Here is a 21203-nt window from a genome sequence, read left to right as displayed (position 1 = left end):
TACTGATAAAAAAGAGAGCCTTTGGATTAAATGGCTCAATCAAATATTAAGTATACATAAAGGAGCGAAAATGTTCTAAATATGGACCTAAGTCTAACAGCCGTTGGACTTGGAGAAGAATTTGCTGGATTAAAAACAAAATCCTTGAAGGTTATAATTTATAATGAAGGGATCTGGCAGGGTAAGGGGTGTACTATGACTGGCTGCTATAAGTGGTTGTGTGGAATTAATCAGAAGGTAGACTGGCACAGAATCATCATCTCCTGATGAATGTTCCTAGGCATGCTTTTCTTGGATGATGATTGGGTTGGTTACTTGGTTGTAGTTAAGTCGAAATCAAATGTATAAGACAAATCTAGAGAATGCGGTTCACAATGAATATCTATTAAAGGATTTAGGACCGGTTAATGAACATGTAGATTGACTACTTAAAGGCATATGTCCGGTCGGTACGTATATGACTTTTAGTACGGTGTTTAGCATGCAGTCGCTATGTCTAAGTCGTCGTCTACTTAATTATCGTAAGTCTCTCTCAGTATTAATCCGGCCATAATAATACTAATTCACAATATTACTAACATGTCAATACTGGTCAGTAATCAACAAATTAAAGTATAACAAATAGTCAAGTGACAGCCTTTCTAGTAATTAACAAATTAATTCCCCCTAATCTCTATTCATCGATCCCCTTCTCCATAAGAAGGAAATTAGCTACTCATAATTAAACAATAACGATAATGAATAAACGATATAATAGAAAACAAAATTAAACAACAATAATGAATAACAAACAAAGATTGAATACCAAATGAAGAACGATTAGAATCTGATTGCAACATGTGAAAGTAGAGAAAGCTAGGGTTCCAATGTTGTACGTAATGTAAAGTGTAAGCAGAATGAATAATGTTTCGTCCTTTTTAACCTAATACGATGTTAAGAGTATTTATACATTGCATTAAGTATTTCCTCAAAACCGGGTTAATCCCGAAATTAAGCCCACTCGAACGAGTAAGAGTTACTCGTTTGAGTCAGCTGGCTCGATCGAGTTATTGTTATTCGGTCGCGTTCTCTTCAGATCAGCTCTTCCTAGCTCAATTTTTCTCCACTTCACTCCTTGCCTCCTTGCACGTATGCACTTCATTCCTTTAGACTCCAACGTAGCTTATAACCTACAAAATGGAAAATTATCTCTATGCTCTGATGAATTTAGTAAAGATGTGTTATCTCTTATTCCTGGGCAGGAGAGATTATATCTATGCTCTGATGAAGTTAGTAAAGATGACACAACTATAAGTGAGCGTAACCTACACCCTACGGAATTCCTCAATGGTATCAGATGTTTCGAACTCCTGAATCAACAATTGAGGTTCAAGGTCGTTGCTATGGTGATGCTTCTTAGGAACATTGATCAATCAGGTGGTTTACGTAATGGTACCAACCAAATTAGTTGTGACAGATAATTAGGGTCTTGTGTGATTAGGTGTATGGTTTTAACTGGTAATCATAAAAGTGATATACTGGACATTGCTCGAATAACACTTACTTCTTCAGACTCCAATAAACTCCCGGTACGTTTCAATAAGAGGCAATTCCCCATTGATATTTGTTTCGCAATGAAAATAAACAAGAGTCAGAGACAAACTTTATCTCAGGTTAGCATCTATCTTTTAATATCAGTTTTAGCCACGAACAATTTTATATGGCGATTTCCTGGGCCACGCGAAAACAAGGCTTGAAAATTTTGATGTATCATAGTAATAAGCGCACATGTAATACAACAACTAATGTAGCTTCCCATGAAAGTTTCCAATATTTGTAATGTTAAACTTTTGTTTTTAATTATTTGTACATTTGTGTTTGTTGAATCGTAGGTAAACAATTTTAAATTTTGACAGCTGTTTTTATAGCTTTATTTACCTATTTAGTAGTTTATTTTTCCCATTCATTACATTTATTAGTATATAACATATGTAAGTATCAAATCCGTATATATTACACGGGTTTAAAACTAGTTCAAGTTTTATAGTTCCTAGTTCTTACTTGGTTCTAAATGTCGCGCATTTGGTAGTGTATCACAGCCAGGGGCGGACCAGAGGTTTGAATTTGGTGTAGCAAAAATATACACGACAGAAAACAAATTTTGTATCGGTCCAAATTTATTGTGTCAAGATTCTCTCCATTACTTTTCCTCCATTAACTATCTATTACAATGGCTAGGATTTCGTTTGGAGTCATAATGGAGGGATTGTATTCATTGTAGACACTTCAATCTCCGCCTCAATTTTTCAATATCGCAAGTAAATCTAGGCCGTCAATTTTTTCTCGAAATTATCCATTGATAAGTAATGGAGACGGATAAGTAATGGGGAGGATCGATTGCCAAATTTATGATATCACCTATATAGGGGAGAGCAAAAATATACGATAGAATGTTATTATACGTATACGATATGATATACGATTTCAATTATACGAATTTTACGTATATCTTATATGAATTTCAGTGTAAATTATACGATTTATATAAAAAAACGTATCGTCCGATTTATATTAAAAACTTATCGGATATGTATCTATAAAATTTAAAACCGCATACACGATTTCCGATACGGTTTTAGTTTTTTTAAAAGAAAAATTATTAAAAAAAACATAGAATATTCTAATTACTAACCTTATTACTCTTATACGACATTTTTATTCGCCCCTACGCCTATATATAAATCCTTCAATTTAATACTATAAAAACTTGTAAGCTTCAAAAGAAAAAAGATAAAAAGTAAAGATAAATCAAACTTTATACACACACAATAAAGTTTAGGGGAAAAAAATACATTAAAACTAATTAACGTGCTATAATAAAGTTTATGGAAAAAAACTACATTAAAACTAATTAATGTGCTTTGTAGTGATGTTCATGGAGTAAATATTAAGAGTGAAATACGGAGGGTTTAGGGAGAATAGGATAATTAATGATAGATTAGTGGAAATTTTAATGATATAGCAAATTTTTGTTTTCTCTTAATTTTTTTGGGCTTTGGTGTAGCAATTGCCACACCATAGACATACATGGGCCCGCCCCTGATCACAGCACACTAGCACATGGTAGCACAATCAAGTAAAAAGCAGAGATACATAAGCTTACTCAGTGATGACTTTGCACAGAAGAGCATCCTACACATAAGTGACATATCACAATAATTAAATATCAATTGGTCTCCCTTGTGACGGGTTACCATTTGTGACGGATATTTTGTGAGATAAAATGGTAAAAAATGGGTTAATGGAGAAAGGGGACCACATGAATAGTGTTGCAGAGAGAGAAAAAGTGAGTACTTTATGAGGTAAAATGGTATCCGTCACTCAAGAGTGACGGATATGTGCCGTCACAAACAAGAATTTGTGATTAAATATATACACTTGTCTAATCAGTACGTTGTTTTACATATGACAACCTTGCGAGAAATAATTGTCGGAGACTATCTTCACTAATTTAATCACAAGGACGACTCACCGCGTTGCTTCGTCCGTCCATAATAATAACGGAGCTGGATTATACATGCATGATTGATTGTACTCTTATGTAGGTTTGAAAAGGAATCTCCGATGTAGGTTATGTATGTTAACATGCACAAGTGAGTAGTGACCACTTGGTTACGGAAGTGTTTTCAGAAACATCACCTTTTTATAGCCGGTAAACTTTTAATTGTTATCGATTTATTAGATGTGTATTTGGGGAAATATAGAATGCATCATGCATGTAATAGTTTGAAAACTACGCATATTAAGTTAGCCACCCTTCAAAATCAGGTCATATAGACATGTTAAAAAAGGCTAAAAATGGCATAAGTCCTAAAATCTATTTTTAAGGTTTTGAAGGAATAGTACGTAACTACTACGTATCATTTAATTAACCAGTTGTGTCAACTCATATAATTATCAGGGTAATGTTTTGGTTCGCTATGTAATGTTTACTTCAAAATTGTGTGTTATGATAATTTATATTGAGTATTTATTAAATTGGTCACACGTGATGTAGTAACTGAACAAGTAGGCGAGTGCGCCACCCACTTGGTCGGGTTGGGCCAGAAATGGCCATTTGAGGTGGAATTGAGAAGCGAAATTTGGCATTTCAACGATGGGTATCCGGTTTTTGTTGACTGAGACACGTACAAACAAGTGAAATTTCATCCTAAAACTAATTGATGATAGGAGAAGTATGTAGGTCACTAGTTTATAAACTAGTCTCTTCATTCTAATTCTACCGATGCAAGACAATGCCGTAACATACACATTGGAAAAGACGTCAACAACATCGTTAAACCAAATTAATCAATTGACTCAAATTTTAACTCAACTACTATAAAAACACAAATGATTATCATATACATGATATAAATGATTGGTTTTAATTGAAACTGTCTTTTGTCTTTTTGAACATTGTACTTTCATGACCTCCCAAGCTTAGTATAAATATATAAGGTGTCAATAAGAACATTTGTAGACAAGTTGTTTTATAGACAATACAATACAATATAATAAAGGGCAGACGAAAAATGGGAGGGATGACGGAGAAGGCACCGGCAATTGCAATGGTATCGTTGCAAGGTGTATATGCAGCTATGACACTCTTGAATAGGGCTGCCCTTGTACAAGGCATGAATCCTAGGGTCTTCATTTTTTATAGACAAGCAATTGGTACGATAGTCATTTCCCCTATTGCCTATCTCATGAGGTGAGCTACGTTTTAATCATTTATTTACCTTTAATTAAAATACCTTGCATAAAAAGATATTTCGTAAAAAGAAAAAAAAAATGATTAGGACGAAGGCAGTACACCGTATATTTGCTACTTAATGTACTAGGCTTTGTTTTCAAATCGGAGTTACCTTTATTTAGCTACTTTTGCATTCGTTAGTCCGTTTTGTATGAAAATTTGTGATTAATATGGTTACAGGGATAAATCAAGTAAGTCTTGCATGGGATTAAAGAGCTTTCTATTGATCTTTATCACGGCCTTTATCGGGTAAGTTATAGAGTAATATATTAAATACGCGATACTTTCCTTACCTCGAAATCTTGAGAAAATGAGGAAGAAACTCGTTGAGTAGCCTCATGGTTGGAGTAAGAGAGTACACTGATGCTCAAATAAATGCACGATAGTCCATCCATCTCAAATTGAATACCGTGCTCTTTGGTTTCGTATTTTTATTTGATAAAATTACTAACATTTGTACGATATTATTGAGCAGGGTGGCGTTGAATCAAACGGTTTACTTCGAGGGACTATTCTTAGCTCCATCCTCAATAGCAAGCGCAATGGCTAATTTGGTCCCTGCAATTACATTCTTGATTGCTGCAACCATGGGGTAAAACAGGCTCTTTTTTGTCAAACTGCAGTAGATAGACTAGAGTACTAGACTCACTTTATAACGGAGTAAAATGCGACTTTTTATCAATGAAATGATTTATCCGCTCAAAAAAATATCCTAATTAACTTGTTTGAAATATGGTCTATGTGTATATAACTTTTTTTTGTGTTGGTACGATCATATAGAATTTATGTAGATGGAGGGATTTAAACCCACAATCTAATATTTATAGTACTACCGTCACTCACTACTAGATCCAGTGGATAAGGATATGGATATGGATCGTATGGTCGAGATCCAGATCCTACCCTTAGATTCATTTTTATTTCATTTTCTTAAAAAATAAGTTCAGCTAAACAAATGGTAAAATTATATGCTTTGTTCTTTTAATTTTTTTCATAAATCAAACCATGATTTTTTCTGATTAACGTTTTTTTGTTAAAAAAAGATACTTTTTTAGTATTATTGTAATTTCATAAGACTTTATTTTTATTTTTTAAGAACTTTAGCTTTATAATTAGTATCTAATAAAGGAAAATAGTATGTTACGTCGTAGTAAAATACAAAAAATAATATTTTCATATTTTAAGAGGGACTTTTCTTTTATTATCAAAAGGATATGGATATATTCTGATCCAATCCAGATCCTGCGGATCCGGATATGGATATGGAAATTTCAAATCCTGTAAATATGGATCGGATTTGGATCTTATAGGATCCTATCTAGATCCTACCCATTGCCATCCCTACTCACTACTCACTAGACTAGAGTCGTTTGGTTTATCAAGATATGCTAATTCATGTGAATTAAATTCCTATTTCCTTACATTGCATTTCAAGTGAATTTTGGAAGATTATTTGGTTAACAATGTAGGAATTTCATTTCACGGAAATTTCCAATTACCTAAGAGATAGGTAAGTTAATTACTCAATTTTTCCATTATATAGGCATTGCAACGTTAACTTCTTAAGAAGTTGGAATCCCTGCAATTTGCAAAAATATACGTCAACTAAATAAGAGTTTTTCAATTCATGGGATTCCCAAATGCTTACCTTTTATTATTTTCTATTAAACTATACTTGAACCCGGTGGTGGATCTAGGGAGGGTTAGCAGGGGCCCTCGCCCCCTGACGGATGAGATTTCCGTACATTTTCGTTAAATTTTTTGAAATTTTTTCAAGTGTATATATCTTATATAACTATCCATTCGCCTCCTAAATTGAAATTCTGGCCCCGCCACTTCTAGACCCTAATTGCAATGTATGTTTGTCTTGAATGAAGGTTAGAGCAAGTGAATATAAAGAAGGTGAGTAGTATAGCCAAGATAGGTGGAACAGTGCTTTGTGTGGGTGGAGCAGTTTCAATGGCTTTAATTCGAGGCCCGAAGCTACTCAATGTCCAACTTCCACCAGCCCATTCTCTACTGCTTCATTCTTTGGACCATGATACTTTGTTCATGGGCTGTGTCTTTCTCTTTGCTAGTAGCTGTTGTTGGTCACTATGGCTCATTTTGCAGGTAACCAATATAAATATCCATGCAAACGCGGAATTCTGTTTTCATAAGAGTATACATTTTATCGTAAGTAATATTGTGAATAAATACAGGTACCGGTGACAGCAAGTTATCCAAATCATTTATCGTTGTCAGCTTGGATGTGTTTCTTATCAATGCTTCAATCTGGTTTTATCGCGTTTTATTTTGAACGGGATCCCAGCGCTTGGGATTTGAGTTCTAGTCTACAGCTCACTTGTTGCTTCTTTTCGGTAAGCTACTATGCATCAGTACAATATAGAGGGAAAGAGGATTCAACCCTGTGACCTATTATATATCATAATAATATACGTCGCTGTTTATAATTAATATATACTCCGTATAAAATCATGTAGGGAATAATAGGATCGGGAGTTCAATTCTTTGTACAATCATGGTGCATATCACGCAGGGGCCCACTCTTTTCTGCCATGTTCAATCCTTTGTGCACCGTTATCACTACTGTCTTTGCCTGTGTATTTCTCCATGAACAGCTTTATATTGGAAGGTAATTTGAGCTCTTTATACTCGTTTTTATTTGTTTCGGATAACTTTTTTTACTTCTGATTTTGACATAAAGATCAAGGATATGAGAGAAAACATGACTAAGTAAGTACAAGAAGTGAAAAAGCAACTTGCATATGGTAAAATTTAACTAGTACACGAAAAATGAAAACGTAAAGAAATGACTGAGATACCTAAATAAGCTAAGTAAAAAACATATTCATTCCCAGTTCTTTCAACTTTGAGGACTTGAGGTCACGAGTTCAAATCCTGTGTGACTAGACGGATGGAGTAACATATAAGGGTTAATTTAGTTTGATTTGATCATGCTTAATTTAATTTAATTCTGCTTTTTCAGTTTGGTAGGTGGTGTAACAGTAATAATTGGACTATACGTTGTGTTATGGGGCAAAGGTCGAGAGATGAAGCCAACGTTAGTAACAAGTGAGATTGAAGATAATTGTATCAAAACAATTGATCAAGAGACAAATTGTTGTCCAATTGATTTGGAACAGCCACTTTTATCTGATAATTCCATAGTTGTGCACCCTAACGAGGATTAGTGTATATATATATGACAATGAATTGTGTTTGTGCCATGCACATTACTACTAGTGTAAGGAGATTACATTCTTTCATTCTTAAATGTCGTAGAATATATAAATTTATGTATGATTATGCAAATAAAATACGAGTAATTAGGATGTACTCTCTCATATTCTAGATAATCCTTCCTATTCATGGGGGTAGTAGAATTAAGGAGATGGATTAAAATAAGGTAAAATATTGTAGTGGTGTTATGTAATTGGAGAGACGAAAGGTATTGTGGGGTATTATTGTGGGTAGGGTGATTAAAATAAGTATTGTTGTGGGGTAAGTTGATTAAAATAAGTATTGTTGTGGAGTGAGGTGGGGTATTGTTGTGGGGTGAGTTGATTAAAATAAGTATAAAACTTTACTACTAAATAAGAAAATAGGGAAGATATTTTGAATAGATGAAAAATGAAATAGGTGTTATGAAATATTATTATATGGATGTCCATATCTTGGAATATTCTAGAGTGTATTATTTTATGGAAACCCTACCTCATTGTATATGTATATATATACCCCCTCATAATGGAATAAGAATATAGTTTTGTCTCTCATACTTTCTCTATAGCTTATCTTTATAATTCTCTCTCTTTATTTCACAACACGTTATCAGCACGAGTCTTAACCAACTGAGCGTAGAGAAATTAATTGTCTTAATTTGTTCATAGTTCATATGTATTATTAAGATCTGATAATTAAGAGGTTCATATCAATTTTGTTCTTTTAATCTGCTAATCAAGATCTGATAATCATGAGGTTCATATCAGATCTTCTTATTTTATTCGGCTAAACAAGGTACGTCTTCATTCGTTGTTTTCTACGGACGGAGTACTCTATACAACAAATAATTATGTGTGAATTGTGCTTAATTTTATCTATGCACACGTACAGTACTTTGTATTAAATTACCTTCCAATAATTTTAATGCTTTTTACACATATATTGTAAAGTTTAATTAAAATCATTAAACGCATGACTTTGGTACCTAATCTATTGTAATAAAGACGTGGTCGTGGTTATATGCATGATAAAGTCTATTACATTATTTTTAATAATTTATCGCAGAGAGAATTCGTATAGTCCATTCACATGGAAGAGTCTATAATGGTATATACAATTATTACATCGGTCTTACAAAATGTATATGTTATTAGATCTGGAGTTTCATATATCCGGTCAAATTATTAAAAAGGGGACATATTATATAATTTTGGGCCTGAAGTTTCAAAAGATTTATATTATAAAGATGAGAGATATGTCCATATTGTAACTTTGGCCTGAAGTTCAAAGTTTTGAAGGAGTTTTTAAAGGTGTGTAATAATTTAACACCGTCTCATCAGTACATTATATTCATATTGTATAAGTGTAAGTGGCCAGATGTCCACGTCTATGAATATATGAACCGCTGTTCAATTTAAAGCGGTCTTTTTGAAAGGCAAATATATTTGCAAATTGATTCTTGTTCACTTGGTGTTGAACAATATAATGAGATATGAAATTTGATCCATTCATTAAAGTGAATGTGACATCTCATAAAGACTCTGTCTATAGCAGAGATCGAGAATATGGCGTTATGATAAGCCTAATGTTGCGGCCTTAACTGAGCCTGATAATGTGGCATTTGATGAGCCAAGTAAAGAAGCCTTAAGATCAAAAAGGAAAGAAAATATATACAAGTGAAAATTTTGATAAGCACAATATGGCCTGAAGTTCATAGTATTGAAATTATGACTAGAAATTCACTCCCACAAATATTTATTCTTTACTAGTTAGTATTATGGCATCTGTATACGATAAATATAAATTAAGTTGTTTTATTCATCTTTTAACTCTTTGATTTGTTTGGATTTTGAGTTGCTTGCACGTTATATCATATATCGAGTTATAGTGGTCATCATATATAGTAGTTTTGCCAATCATATTCATACGTACTTGTGTTTACTCACTAATAATATTATTATTACTACTAAGTGGCTTATAGCCACACTCATCCTTATAAACATGTTGTATCGTCTATATACGCTATCTCGCTTATGCTTCGTTATTCTATTAACAATAATCTTTGTAGAAAAAGAAAGACTCTTACCGAAACCGGCCATAAATTGTGTACACTTATTTTATTCCAACTCTAAATAGGTAGCTAACTATCAAGTTTTGCTAATTAAGTTTTACCTAATTTGCCGTAAATTTTTATTGATTGAATTCACACATGTGATGGTTCTATATTTGACACATATGCTTGAGGGTTATTTTGACACCTTGGTTTTAATTTATGGTGGTATGTTATGCTTTCAAGGAGCCAACTAATAAAATAGGTTTAAAATCATGTCCTGCCTTGTAGTTGTGAACGAATGTTTTTGCTAATATGGTTTTCGTGGGCTATTGATTATTGTGCATGCAGATTATGTTACGTTAGTGTATGTTTAAAGTAATATTAGATGAACTGCTACTAAACACTAAACAAACTTTGCGGTTCGTCCCAACTCAAACATTAGTGTTTAAAGTAAGTTGATTTTGCAGTTGTTACCCATTAAAATTTATTATTGACCTCAATTGGATTATCAGGTGCGTTTTCGTTTATTTGATTATGGTGATGGTGATGTCTTATTATCGGGGTGTCATATTATTACCAATAACAATTGATGCTATGTTTATTTGGAATTGTTGATGCAACCATTAATATTATGTTAGTTAACTGGCATGTAGCTACATAATAATTTTTCTGAGTAGATATTGTGTGGAAATCACAGTTTGATTATTATATGAAATCGTTAATCTCTGAATTGGGCATTATGATTCAACACATTTGAAATCCAACTGCATTACATGTTACTCCCCGAAATATTCTATTATTGTACAATAATGCCCATATTAAAATCTCATTATGATATGAGGAATTGAGATTTAAGGTGATTATGACAAATTGTGGACTATACATTGGTTATAGTTTTTACCACCTTAGGGGGAGAATGATAAGAAAAAGCTGGTAAAAAACAAACAAGTATATTATCCCCAACTGAACCTGAAGTTCAGCCGTTTGTTTTCATATATGAAATACATCAAGTAGAGGTTCGTTGAATTTCAAATGATGGTACTCATTTGGTTATGAAGATGTATTATGATACCAGATTGATCACCTAATGTGATATGTTACATTAAAATCTATGATTTAATTATAGACAGTTTAGCCCTATATGTGGTATAGCGAGCTATACATTAGTCATAGAAATTATATGTAATGAAAAATTAGATTCTTGCCAAATTGAACAAAAAAACACACGTGAAATATAGTGTGAGAGTCATATCGGTTCACATATTTCTAGTAATAAGAAAATGGCAAGTTATGGCAGTTGGTACTCCTATGGAGTAAAGAAATTTGGATGTCCTGAAAGTGACATAAATATCTGAATGATAATAGATGGCCTATATGGAAACGGAATGGTACCATATCTATTCAGATGTCACTGATCAGTATTGACAATATCGCGAGATGTTAAAATTATATCGATATATTTAAGGAACCGATATGCATTTGCGCGCGGAGTTTAATGGACTAGAAAATGGGGATCTTATATGTAAGTCCAATTTTGATTGTCGACGTATAATCTATGATTATAAATGAGCTCATGGACCTGAAGTCCATCTATTGACTTGAAGTCAATTTAAGTTATGAATATTGAAAAAGGAAACTGTACAGTTTGCATTATCGAGTCATCATCATGTGCATTTAGAGATTAAGTTCATCATTTGCATCTTAGTTTTAATATATATACATTATTGCATTATTTTATATTGTTGTTTAGAATTAGTTACATATCGCTTGCACATGATTAATTATATTGTTATATTTTGATAAATGTTTAAAAAAGAGAAATGTTATTTTATGAGATACTTTAACGAGGATAACTCCTTATAGGAGCCTCTTATAAACCATCATCAAATGATGATGTTTGATTAATTGAGTTTTGGGAACTCATGATTATATATGAACCTCTACGACACGATTGAAAGGTTATCGTGATTATTTCCAAAATGAGATATTCAAACTCTTGTAGAGTTTACTTGAAGGAAATTATTATTGTCTCAACCTGAAGTTTGAGCATATGAGAATTCAGATTTAAGTGAGTTTCTTGCTAAACATGTAAAATTAATTTATGGTCCAGAAGTACCATAACGATTGGAAAATAATATAGTCAAAGTCTACAATGAGAGTCTCAATCCATACATATGTGGTTTAGCAAAGAAAATCGCTAAAAGGTATTAAATGATTTATTTAATAATTATTGGATTGATTCTCCTTAAGACAAGGAATTAAGAAATGATGGCTACACTCTTTTTCCCTTTGACTAGGTTTTTTTTTTTTTATCCCAACGGGTTTTTCCTAGCAAGGTTTTTAACGAGGTAGCACTATAAGCGCATTATTACGCTATAGTCATGATTGTCATTATTGTTGCGATGACAATTATTTTGGGCATATAATGTTATGTCATATATTGAGGAGAAACTCCATCATAACTGTGGAGATATTATTTGAAATGAACATTCAAGAGTTATTATGAAATGATCATATCCAGATTGTGACTTCGGATGAAATATGATGATTGAAGTTATCCAGAATTTCTACAAATTGAAGATATCAAGTTATCAACGAAGATAAATTATATTTCAACAATCGAGAAGTTATATCAAAGCATGGATCATTTCAAGATACATCAAGTTATGTAATTATCAGGGGGAGTTGACACGCGCTGTACTCTTTTTCCTTATCTATGGTTTTGTCCCACTGGGTTTTCCATGGAAAGGTTTTAACGAGGCAGCTATTATTATGCGTGTTTGAAGATTATTGTACTCTTTTCCTTTCTAGCATTTTTCCCGTAGGGTTTTTCTAGTAAGGTTTTTAGCGAGACATCTTCTTCAGTAATGGACATCCAAGGGGGAGTGTTATGAAATATTATTATATGGATGTCCATATCTTGGAATATTCTAGAGTGTATTATTTTATGGAAACCCTACCTCATTGTATATGTATATATATACCCCCTCATAATGGAATAAGAATATAGTTTTGTCTCTCATACTTTCTCTATAGCTTATCTTTATAATTCTCTCTCTTTATTTCACAACAATAGGGAAGTTATGTAGAATAAGAGGGAGTAGATGTATTCTTGTAATGTATTCGGCCCATTTTGCACGCCTCACAATTCAGGGGACATATGTTTGCAAGATTGAATGGCCCAGGGAGGATTTGGTAAGAAAAGCCGATCAAGAAGAGTCCATAGTATCATAAACTGAAGAATTATGGGAATGAGTTAACTTGGGCAGGAAGGAAACTATCGTCTAGGGTTTTCGGAAGCTATACAAACTTCAAACACCACCAACACCACCTTACACGGCTGCCATCACTACGCCCTAATCAACACGACATCAACTAACATTAACAACATAAACACCACCTGACAACACAACGAATATCTACCCAACACCACCAGTCGCCACCAGCAGTCACCACCGTGGTCTCCCCTGACCCACAGTGGGACCACTGGCGACGCCCTTGCCCTAGGTCGAAGGTCCAGTCACACATGGTGATTAAATCCCCTGCATAGCCACGGTTTAACAACAAAAATCAACACATCCCAAACCCCTTACGAAATCCAGCCAACCACCACCCAAGACACCGCATATATCCACCACAATGCTCGACGCAACATTAACAGCGAACCCAACCCGTACCCAGGTCAAAACGAGTCCAGATGGGGTTTAAAACCCGTGTTAACACAGGGTTTAAACAGCCACAACAACACCCTACCTGGTGGTCAACGGTGGTCAATAGAGGGCACGGTCAGTTTATGGTGGTCCACGGCCAAATTCAACGTCCTAGCTAGTCCTATGGCGGTCTAAATCGCAAGTTATATGAGATAATACAAGACGAGTTATGTTATGAGACGATTTTATAAAACTTACCTTGAGGCAAATAAAAGAGTTAAGGGTAAGATAAGGACCCGAACTTTGCAAAATTTTTTTCCGTTAAGGACCTCAACGATTATTTTTTTCCGTTAAGGACTTTAACACTAACACCGTTAAGTTTCCGTTATGTTTCTAACATTAAAGTAGATTTTAACAACCAATATATTTTATGAACATACTTGTATATTTTATAAGACAAAATGTATTATGAAAATAAATTTTAACAACCAATATATTTTATGAAAATACATATATATTTTAACAATCAAAGTTAATTAAGGTAAGAGTAACACACATACCCATTAATCTTTGTGACATTGCAAAACAACCCAAATTGCAAATTACAGAAGATTAAGCTCCTTCTTGCTTCACAAATCAAAACTATCAAACCTATTACCTCACAAGTTCCCAAGCTGTAGCTGAATGCGTGAACCTAGCTGCTCAATTGGATAACTTTGTCTTGTAATCCAATCGATTTTTGTGATATGCTATATTTCTATTGTTTATTGTATGCTGAAACAATGTTTGATATAATGCTGAAACAATGTTCGAGTCCTTGTCTTACCCTTAACTCGATTAATGGGTATGTGTTGCTCTTGCCTTAATTAATTTCGATTGTTAAAATATATAAGTATTTTCATAATATATATTGGTCGTTAAAATTTATTTTCATAATATATTTTGCCTTATAAAATATACAAGTATTTTCATAAAATATATTGGTTGTTAAAATCTATTTTAATGTTAGAAACATAACGGAAACTTAACGGTGTTAGTGTTAAAGTCATCAACGGAAAAAAATAATCGTTGATATCCTTAACGGAAAAAAATTACAAAGTTCGGGTCCTTGTCTTACCCTTAACTCGCAAATAAAAGATGATGGTTTTCCTTTGTTTTTCTCCTTTTTAATTCTCCCTCTCTCTCCTTAATTTATGTGTCATATTTTCCTATTTTTAAAAGCAAAAGTAAATGATAAATAGGGCAAGTCTTGTATTTATACTTAGTAGAAGGTAGGTAGGTATAAGGAAGGTACTAGAAAACTTCCTAATTCATATTACTCCCTCTCATCCAGACCAAAAGTTACAGTTACTATATTCGGCCCATCCAAACCAAACTACCCATTCCCTTTTAGGCAAGAAATAAGACAACAACTCCTAATATACTCTACATATTTACACTATATGCCATTGATAAATATGGACCCACCCACCCAACAATCCTCATTACCCTGATAACCGACTGAGATTAAAACCCCTAACCCACACTCCCAACCACACACATTCAATACACTCCCTTAATGACTCCCTCCAAAAACCCCAACGAACTGTCATATGCCGTCTCTCTCTCTCTTCTCTCTCTATTTTCTTCATCTTCTCCGCCGCATAAAATTTTCAAACTCTCCCTTCATCTACTGCTAAAATTTCCCAACTCCCTTCGTCCTCTCTTCGATTCTCTCTCTTTGTTTCATCGTTTGTTAGAAAAATCGTTGATTTCACCCTCGATTATCTATATTGTCTTGCATGGATCATCATCATATTGATTGTCCATCTGATTGTCTTGCATGTTCAATTAATCATCATTGCCTTGGTTCCTCAGAATGTTCTACCCCTGAAGATATTTCTGAGGATTCTCTTCCTCCCGTCACCATTGTTCCTGACACTCTTGATCCTTTTGATCTTGGAACTGAGGTCCAAGAGACACAAAACCTAGATCTTGATCTTGAAATTGTTCCGGAGACCCCTGAGTACGCTAACTTGCCAGATCCTCCACTTGGCTTTATTGCGAGTCTTATCGCTGCACAGGCTCGTGGTGAACTTCTTAATGTTGTTGGTGAGTGTTCTGAACCTATTCCTGAACTAAGTACCGATGTTGTTGATCGGTGTGTTGAGCCTTTAAGTGAAGAAATTAATGGTCTTGTTGGGTGGTCTGAATCTTTTGGTGAAGAAATAAAGGGTGTTGCTGCTGTTCCTGAAGAAATTGGTAAATGGGATTACATTGATTATGATCTACCTGAAAACACATCTTTGTTTGAGATGCTTTGTTCTTTGCTGCCTAGGTTTCGTTCTCAATGGCCTATTTTGAAAGCTGAGTGGCTGGCTTCTAATCCTAAAACTTAGTCTTTATGGGTCATATTGTTGTTAGCCTGTTTTTAATGCTTGTTTTATTTGGCGTTGTTGCCTCTCTGGGTTTCATGTTGCAGTCTGTTCTGTTTTCTGCTTGGTTTGTTACTGCTGGTTTGTTACTTCTGCCGTTCTAATTCTGCAGACGGTTCTATTTTTCTGGTATTAAAATGTTATTCCTGATTTGTTGCTTCTGTGGGTTTCATGTTGCCGTCGGTTCTGTTTTCTGCTTGGTTTGTGACCCAATGATATTTTTATTGAGGGTCTTTATTGTACAGTAATTGTGGTCTTTTGTATGTTCCCCATCCCAAAAGTCATTTAGATGCCACCCCATTTTAATTGGTTAATTGATTAAATGTTTTGGCGGCTTTAAATGATTAAATGGTCAGTTTAGATGCCACCCAATGTTGCATTGGTTAAGGAGGAACTGAACGATCATTGTCGTGCTCAATGATGAGAGGGGAGTCCACCCTGAGAGCGTATGAGTTGCTGCAACTATGAGGACTAAGAATATTAACAATGATAAAGCATTGAACACTAAAATTGAATACCACCAAGTAGTGTGCACTTAAAACATTAAACATAAGACCCCCATCACTACATTTCAAAAGAATGTTTAGGAACTAAACATTGAGAGTGCACAGCCTCATAATGTTTGTTTCATAAACATTGTAAGCATTGTTCGGAACTAACTTGCACTTCTTCAAAATAAAACTTCTACATCAGTTGTTGACACTTCTTCAAAATGAAACTTGCACTTCTTCAAAAAAGGACTTGTCATCTGCACTTCTTCATTCTTCAAAATAGGACTTTCCCTAACATCATGCTTCAAGAACAGCTACTTCCCCTAACACTTCCCCTGAAATTAGTTGTTGCATTTCTCCCCTTAGATGAGGTAGGACTGCCCCTTGACCTTGTTCATCCAAGTAGGTTAAGCATTCCTTTATCAAATCCTCTTCAACAATTAAGTCCCTAAGGGGTATGCCAAGCCTTTCAAGGACACTCTTCCTCATGTGAGGTATGCTAAAGTTGTTGTGCCCTTTGCATTTCATGATTTCAATCATGACAGTTTGTAGTGTAAGGAAGTTGAAGTTCAACTTCTTGTGAACATGTTGTACAAAGGCATCCTCTACTGCACCCACTAATTCAAGAACTGTAGTGGCTGCTACTTCATGTTGAAGTGATTGTAAAGCAGAAAAAAACCCAAATCATTGATATTTAAGTCGGGGCTATTTGGTGGTTGAAAAACTAAGTGAATGTTGAAACCGTCTGAGTTGGCAGCAGCTCTAAAATCCGGATCGTTGTCTGAAATATGAGGCATAGCGTTATCTTGTTGAATCCATATGTCTTTACTTGCGTTTTCTGGCCATTTTGCCTTGATGGCTGGGATAATTTTGTTTATGAGGCAGTCCTTGATAACTTGTTTTGTGACTGAGGTAGTTGGTTTAGTCTCTAATGTACCAGCCTGCCTGTTTTTGCTTGTTCTTGCTGCTGGTACCTCTTCGATAAAGGGAAATATTCCAAGTTTCCCATCGACTATTAGTTCTCCATTGTCCCCATACAATGGTCTACAAACAGCGCACATAAACATAACTTTAGGTATGAATCGCTTTGACTGACAAGATCGATATGGAGGTTCTTCCTCGTCAAGAATGTAGAAGCTGTCTGTTGTCTTTGTTATGTAAAACCATTTTTCGTCGATGTGGATTTGTAGAGACATGTCTTTAAATTTCACCACACCTGAATTTCTCTCAACAAATATGGATGAAAGTGCGAAGATGAGCCTTTGTAGCTTGTTGGAATCGGTTAAACTTGGCTTTATTACATTGGTATGTTTTCGTATCTTTTTCTGTTTAACCCATCGCTGAACTGTTCCATACCCAACTCCAAGCTTCTTTGCAAGTTTATCAATACTTGAACGATGTTTCACAGGTAAGTTCTTCATCTTCTCCTTGTCGATGTAAACTCTTCTTGCATTTGTGTTACCAACCCGACCTGATGGTAAATGTATCATTTCACCATCAGCAGGTTTGAGTTTTGCTCGACTCCACCACACCGATATGGTTTTCCTGGTTACGTTCCATTTTCAAGCAGCTTCTGAAATCTTGCCTTTGAAAGGGATCCCTTTTTCTGAGTTAACCAAAAGAAAATGAGCAATAGAGTCCTTTTCGTCATTGCTCAAATTAGTCTTCCCCATAATTAAGATAAGTATTTTGATAAACTAATTTTGTGATAAAAAAATTTGACAATATGCCTTTATATTTTGTTGTGCAGTCAAGCTCTATTTGAGAGATTGAAGCAAAAGTTTTTTTTTGGAAGAGAGTAAGAAGATGATGATGATAAAGGACGATTGAAGTGGATACTTTAATCACACTTTTTCATGTATTTGGCGCAAACCCAAATTTTTTGTAATCACAATTACCTCATGTATTTGGCGCAAAACTTGCACTTTTGGCTGTAATTTCAGTTGGACTCTAACTTTGGGAAACAATATTTGAATAACAAGTGGGTTCCTTTTGGAGGGAATCATTATCTTCACTTTTCATTAGCAATGTGTTAACCGGCAAACCCCACTCCCATTTTTTCATTAGCAAATCAGGTGGACCTCACTTTTATGACATATTTACCCTTGCATTTTTCACAAAGCCTTAAAACATGTGCCCCCTCCCATGTAACCTTTGGTGTGGATGGGAGGGAGTATGTATTATTATTATTACTACTATCGTATTTGTGAATTATTATTATTATTATTATTATTATTGTTGTTGTTGTTGTTGTTGTTGTTGTTGTTGTTGTTGTTGTTGTTGTTGTTGTTGTTGTTGTTGTTGTTGTTGTTGTTGTTGTTGTTGTTGTTGTTGTTGTTGTTGTTGTTGTTTTTGTTATTGTTGTTATTATTGTTGTTGTTGTTATTATTATTATTATTATTATTATTATTATTATTATTATTATTATTATTATTATTATTATTATTATTATTATTATTATTATTATTATTATTATTATTATTATTATTATTATTATTATTATTATTATTATTATTATTATTATTATTATTATTATTATTATTACTAGATTTTGTGCCCGTACGTTGTACGGGTTATAATATTGATTCATCTTTAATCTTATCTTCGCAATTGAGAAGCTATGTTTACTTTCTTAACATTAGTTTTCTCGTGAGAATGTGAGTATATACAAATACATTGAAATATTAATTAACATTTTTTTATGATCTTGTTGTTCTCTGTCGCAAATAATGTTGTAACTAAATAATGTAATCACGACTGTTGTTTGTGTGGTATTCTACCCAAGATTAATGTTCTGATCAACTAATTCCAAATTTATTATATATTTTATTATGTTCTAGTTTTAACTTAATTAAGAATCTTAGTCAGATAATTTGTAAAACGTGTAACGACTATATATATAATGTTTGTCGCTGTAACGCATAGAAATAATGGTGTTATCATATTGTACCAAAGTGTTGATATACACTACCATTTTTTGGTCTTAAGTGTCCTAATTTTGGTTTAACTCAAGTAACCATCTAAATCTATCGTATATCTAATGTATATTAATCGGGTGATGCTTCCATATTTATCTTTTGATAAGTAATTATTATTTTAATCAACTTGCTAAGTATATATTTGAAAACAGTAGTATGTATACCTAATGAATTGCATGTCCCTAACACTTTGGTTAGATTAAGAAGTCATGAGCATGTTAACTTTGTTTATCATATGAAATTTTACTTTTAATAATAAATTAAAAAATATATCTTGTGAAATTTCAATGTTAATTTTAATTTGAAATGTTTCTAAAAAAACTGGAGTTCTTTCGTTCATCAAAATATGCATCTTTTATATTTCTTTCTTTATCTTACGAAATTTTTATTTGAAGTGTTTCTAAATAGCTGGGGTCTCTCTTGTAATTGATATTGATGGGGCATATTCTGCACCCGCTGACCAAGTCAACATATTGAGCAAGGTTAAAGATATCCACAAGCAAGTCAACGACTTAGACAAGCCCTAACCGAAGCCTTAGAAATTGACTGTCGGCATGTCTCTTGTGCCTCGGCTAGGACAACTAGCCAGCCGGGGCACATATCCGCGTACTCATATCCAAGACCCCTCGGCGGCGAGTCAACAGGGCCCGCCGGCCTGCCATGAATCCCTCGGTCGAGGGTAGATCAGTCTTTCCACCTGCTAGCCACTTGGCCACTTGGCCACTACGTGACAAAAGGTGAAAGTCTATAAATACTCCTCAACTCTCATTGAGGGGGGGATCCACAATTTAACCTAAGAATCACTATTTATCTGGTAATATCTTCCTTATATCTCTACAAAATATACTTCGCCAAGTAACAACAACTTATCTCTTTAAGTCCACTGACTTGAGCGTCGGAGTGAGTTCGCTCGGCACAAAGCCGAGCCCTCAGTTTGTTCACTGTTTCAGGAGACCGAAAGAAGGATTCAATCAAAGACGTCATTCAACAAGCACGGGTGGTAACAAGTAACTGCTCTGGAATTACACCCGGAACAATTGGCGTCGTCTGTGGGAAAAGATACTAGAAGCTAGTCACATTCATTCCCAAACAAAAAAAAAAACACAAAACAAAAACCCACCCAAAAAGCTAAGAAGATGTCGAAACAACAAGAGGTATTCGTGACTGACGAAACCGATTTCTGCCAAGATGACACCGTCCACAATTCTGGGGTTGCGCAGCCCTCCACCGGCCGAGTAATTCAACCGGAGTACGGGATGCCAATAATACCAGACACGCCGCTGCCCGTCGACCAAGTCACCATCATGGGACATGTGGTTGATGCAGCTAAACTGAATCTACTCCTGGACCTAATAGGTAGCACGTCGACTCACACTGTCACTCCGACAAGAGCGGCGGCACCCGTCCAGGAGACCAGGGCCCAAAATGTGACTCCGAGAGACTTGAACGGAGCATTGGAGGAAGCTGGCCCTGTCAAGACGCCGGGGGAGCCCAGAGTGCTAGTGGTAGACCTGAGTCCTTCCCGCACTCGCGGGAGGACAGCGTCGCCGCAGCACCGACGAGGCCTGCCCCAGAGGAATGAAAAAAGTCCGACTCACCAGAGTCGAAGAAGGAGTCC

General features: G+C 34.6%; 2 protein-coding genes and 1 long non-coding RNA gene across 3 annotated transcripts; 1 reads left to right on the top strand and 2 right to left on the bottom strand.

Moving 5' to 3' along the window:
* Positions 1-797: 797 nt before the first annotated feature.
* LOC141597205 (uncharacterized) lies at positions 798-5523 on the bottom strand. Its single transcript, XR_012522720.1, has 2 exons — positions 5068-5523; positions 798-1169 (listed from the first exon to the last, which is right to left on the bottom strand). It is a non-coding gene; the product is annotated as an uncharacterized LOC141597205 (long non-coding RNA).
* On the top strand, positions 4494-8051 carry LOC141597204 (WAT1-related protein At4g30420-like). The gene is made up of 7 exons (XM_074417577.1): positions 4494-4732; positions 4955-5023; positions 5250-5366; positions 6652-6886; positions 6976-7134; positions 7258-7409; positions 7764-8051. The coding sequence occupies exons 1-7, from the start codon at positions 4554-4556 to the stop codon at positions 7966-7968; spliced, it is 1116 nt and encodes a 371-aa protein (XP_074273678.1). The 5' UTR covers positions 4494-4553; the 3' UTR covers positions 7969-8051.
* Positions 8052-16904: 8853 nt separating this feature from the next.
* On the bottom strand, positions 16905-18097 carry LOC141595657 (uncharacterized). The gene is made up of 2 exons (XM_074415620.1): positions 17350-18097; positions 16905-17251 (listed from the first exon to the last, which is right to left on the bottom strand). The coding sequence occupies exons 1-2, from the start codon at positions 18095-18097 to the stop codon at positions 16905-16907; spliced, it is 1095 nt and encodes a 364-aa protein (XP_074271721.1).
* Between the last annotated feature and the right edge of the window lie 3106 nt (positions 18098-21203).

Source organism: Silene latifolia, chromosome 8, assembly GCF_048544455.1.
Source record: "Silene latifolia isolate original U9 population chromosome 8, ASM4854445v1, whole genome shotgun sequence".
Taxonomy (NCBI): Eukaryota; Viridiplantae; Streptophyta; class Magnoliopsida; order Caryophyllales; family Caryophyllaceae; genus Silene; species Silene latifolia.
Note: the sequence above shows the minus strand (reverse complement) of the source record. Positions and strands in the feature narration are given on the sequence as shown.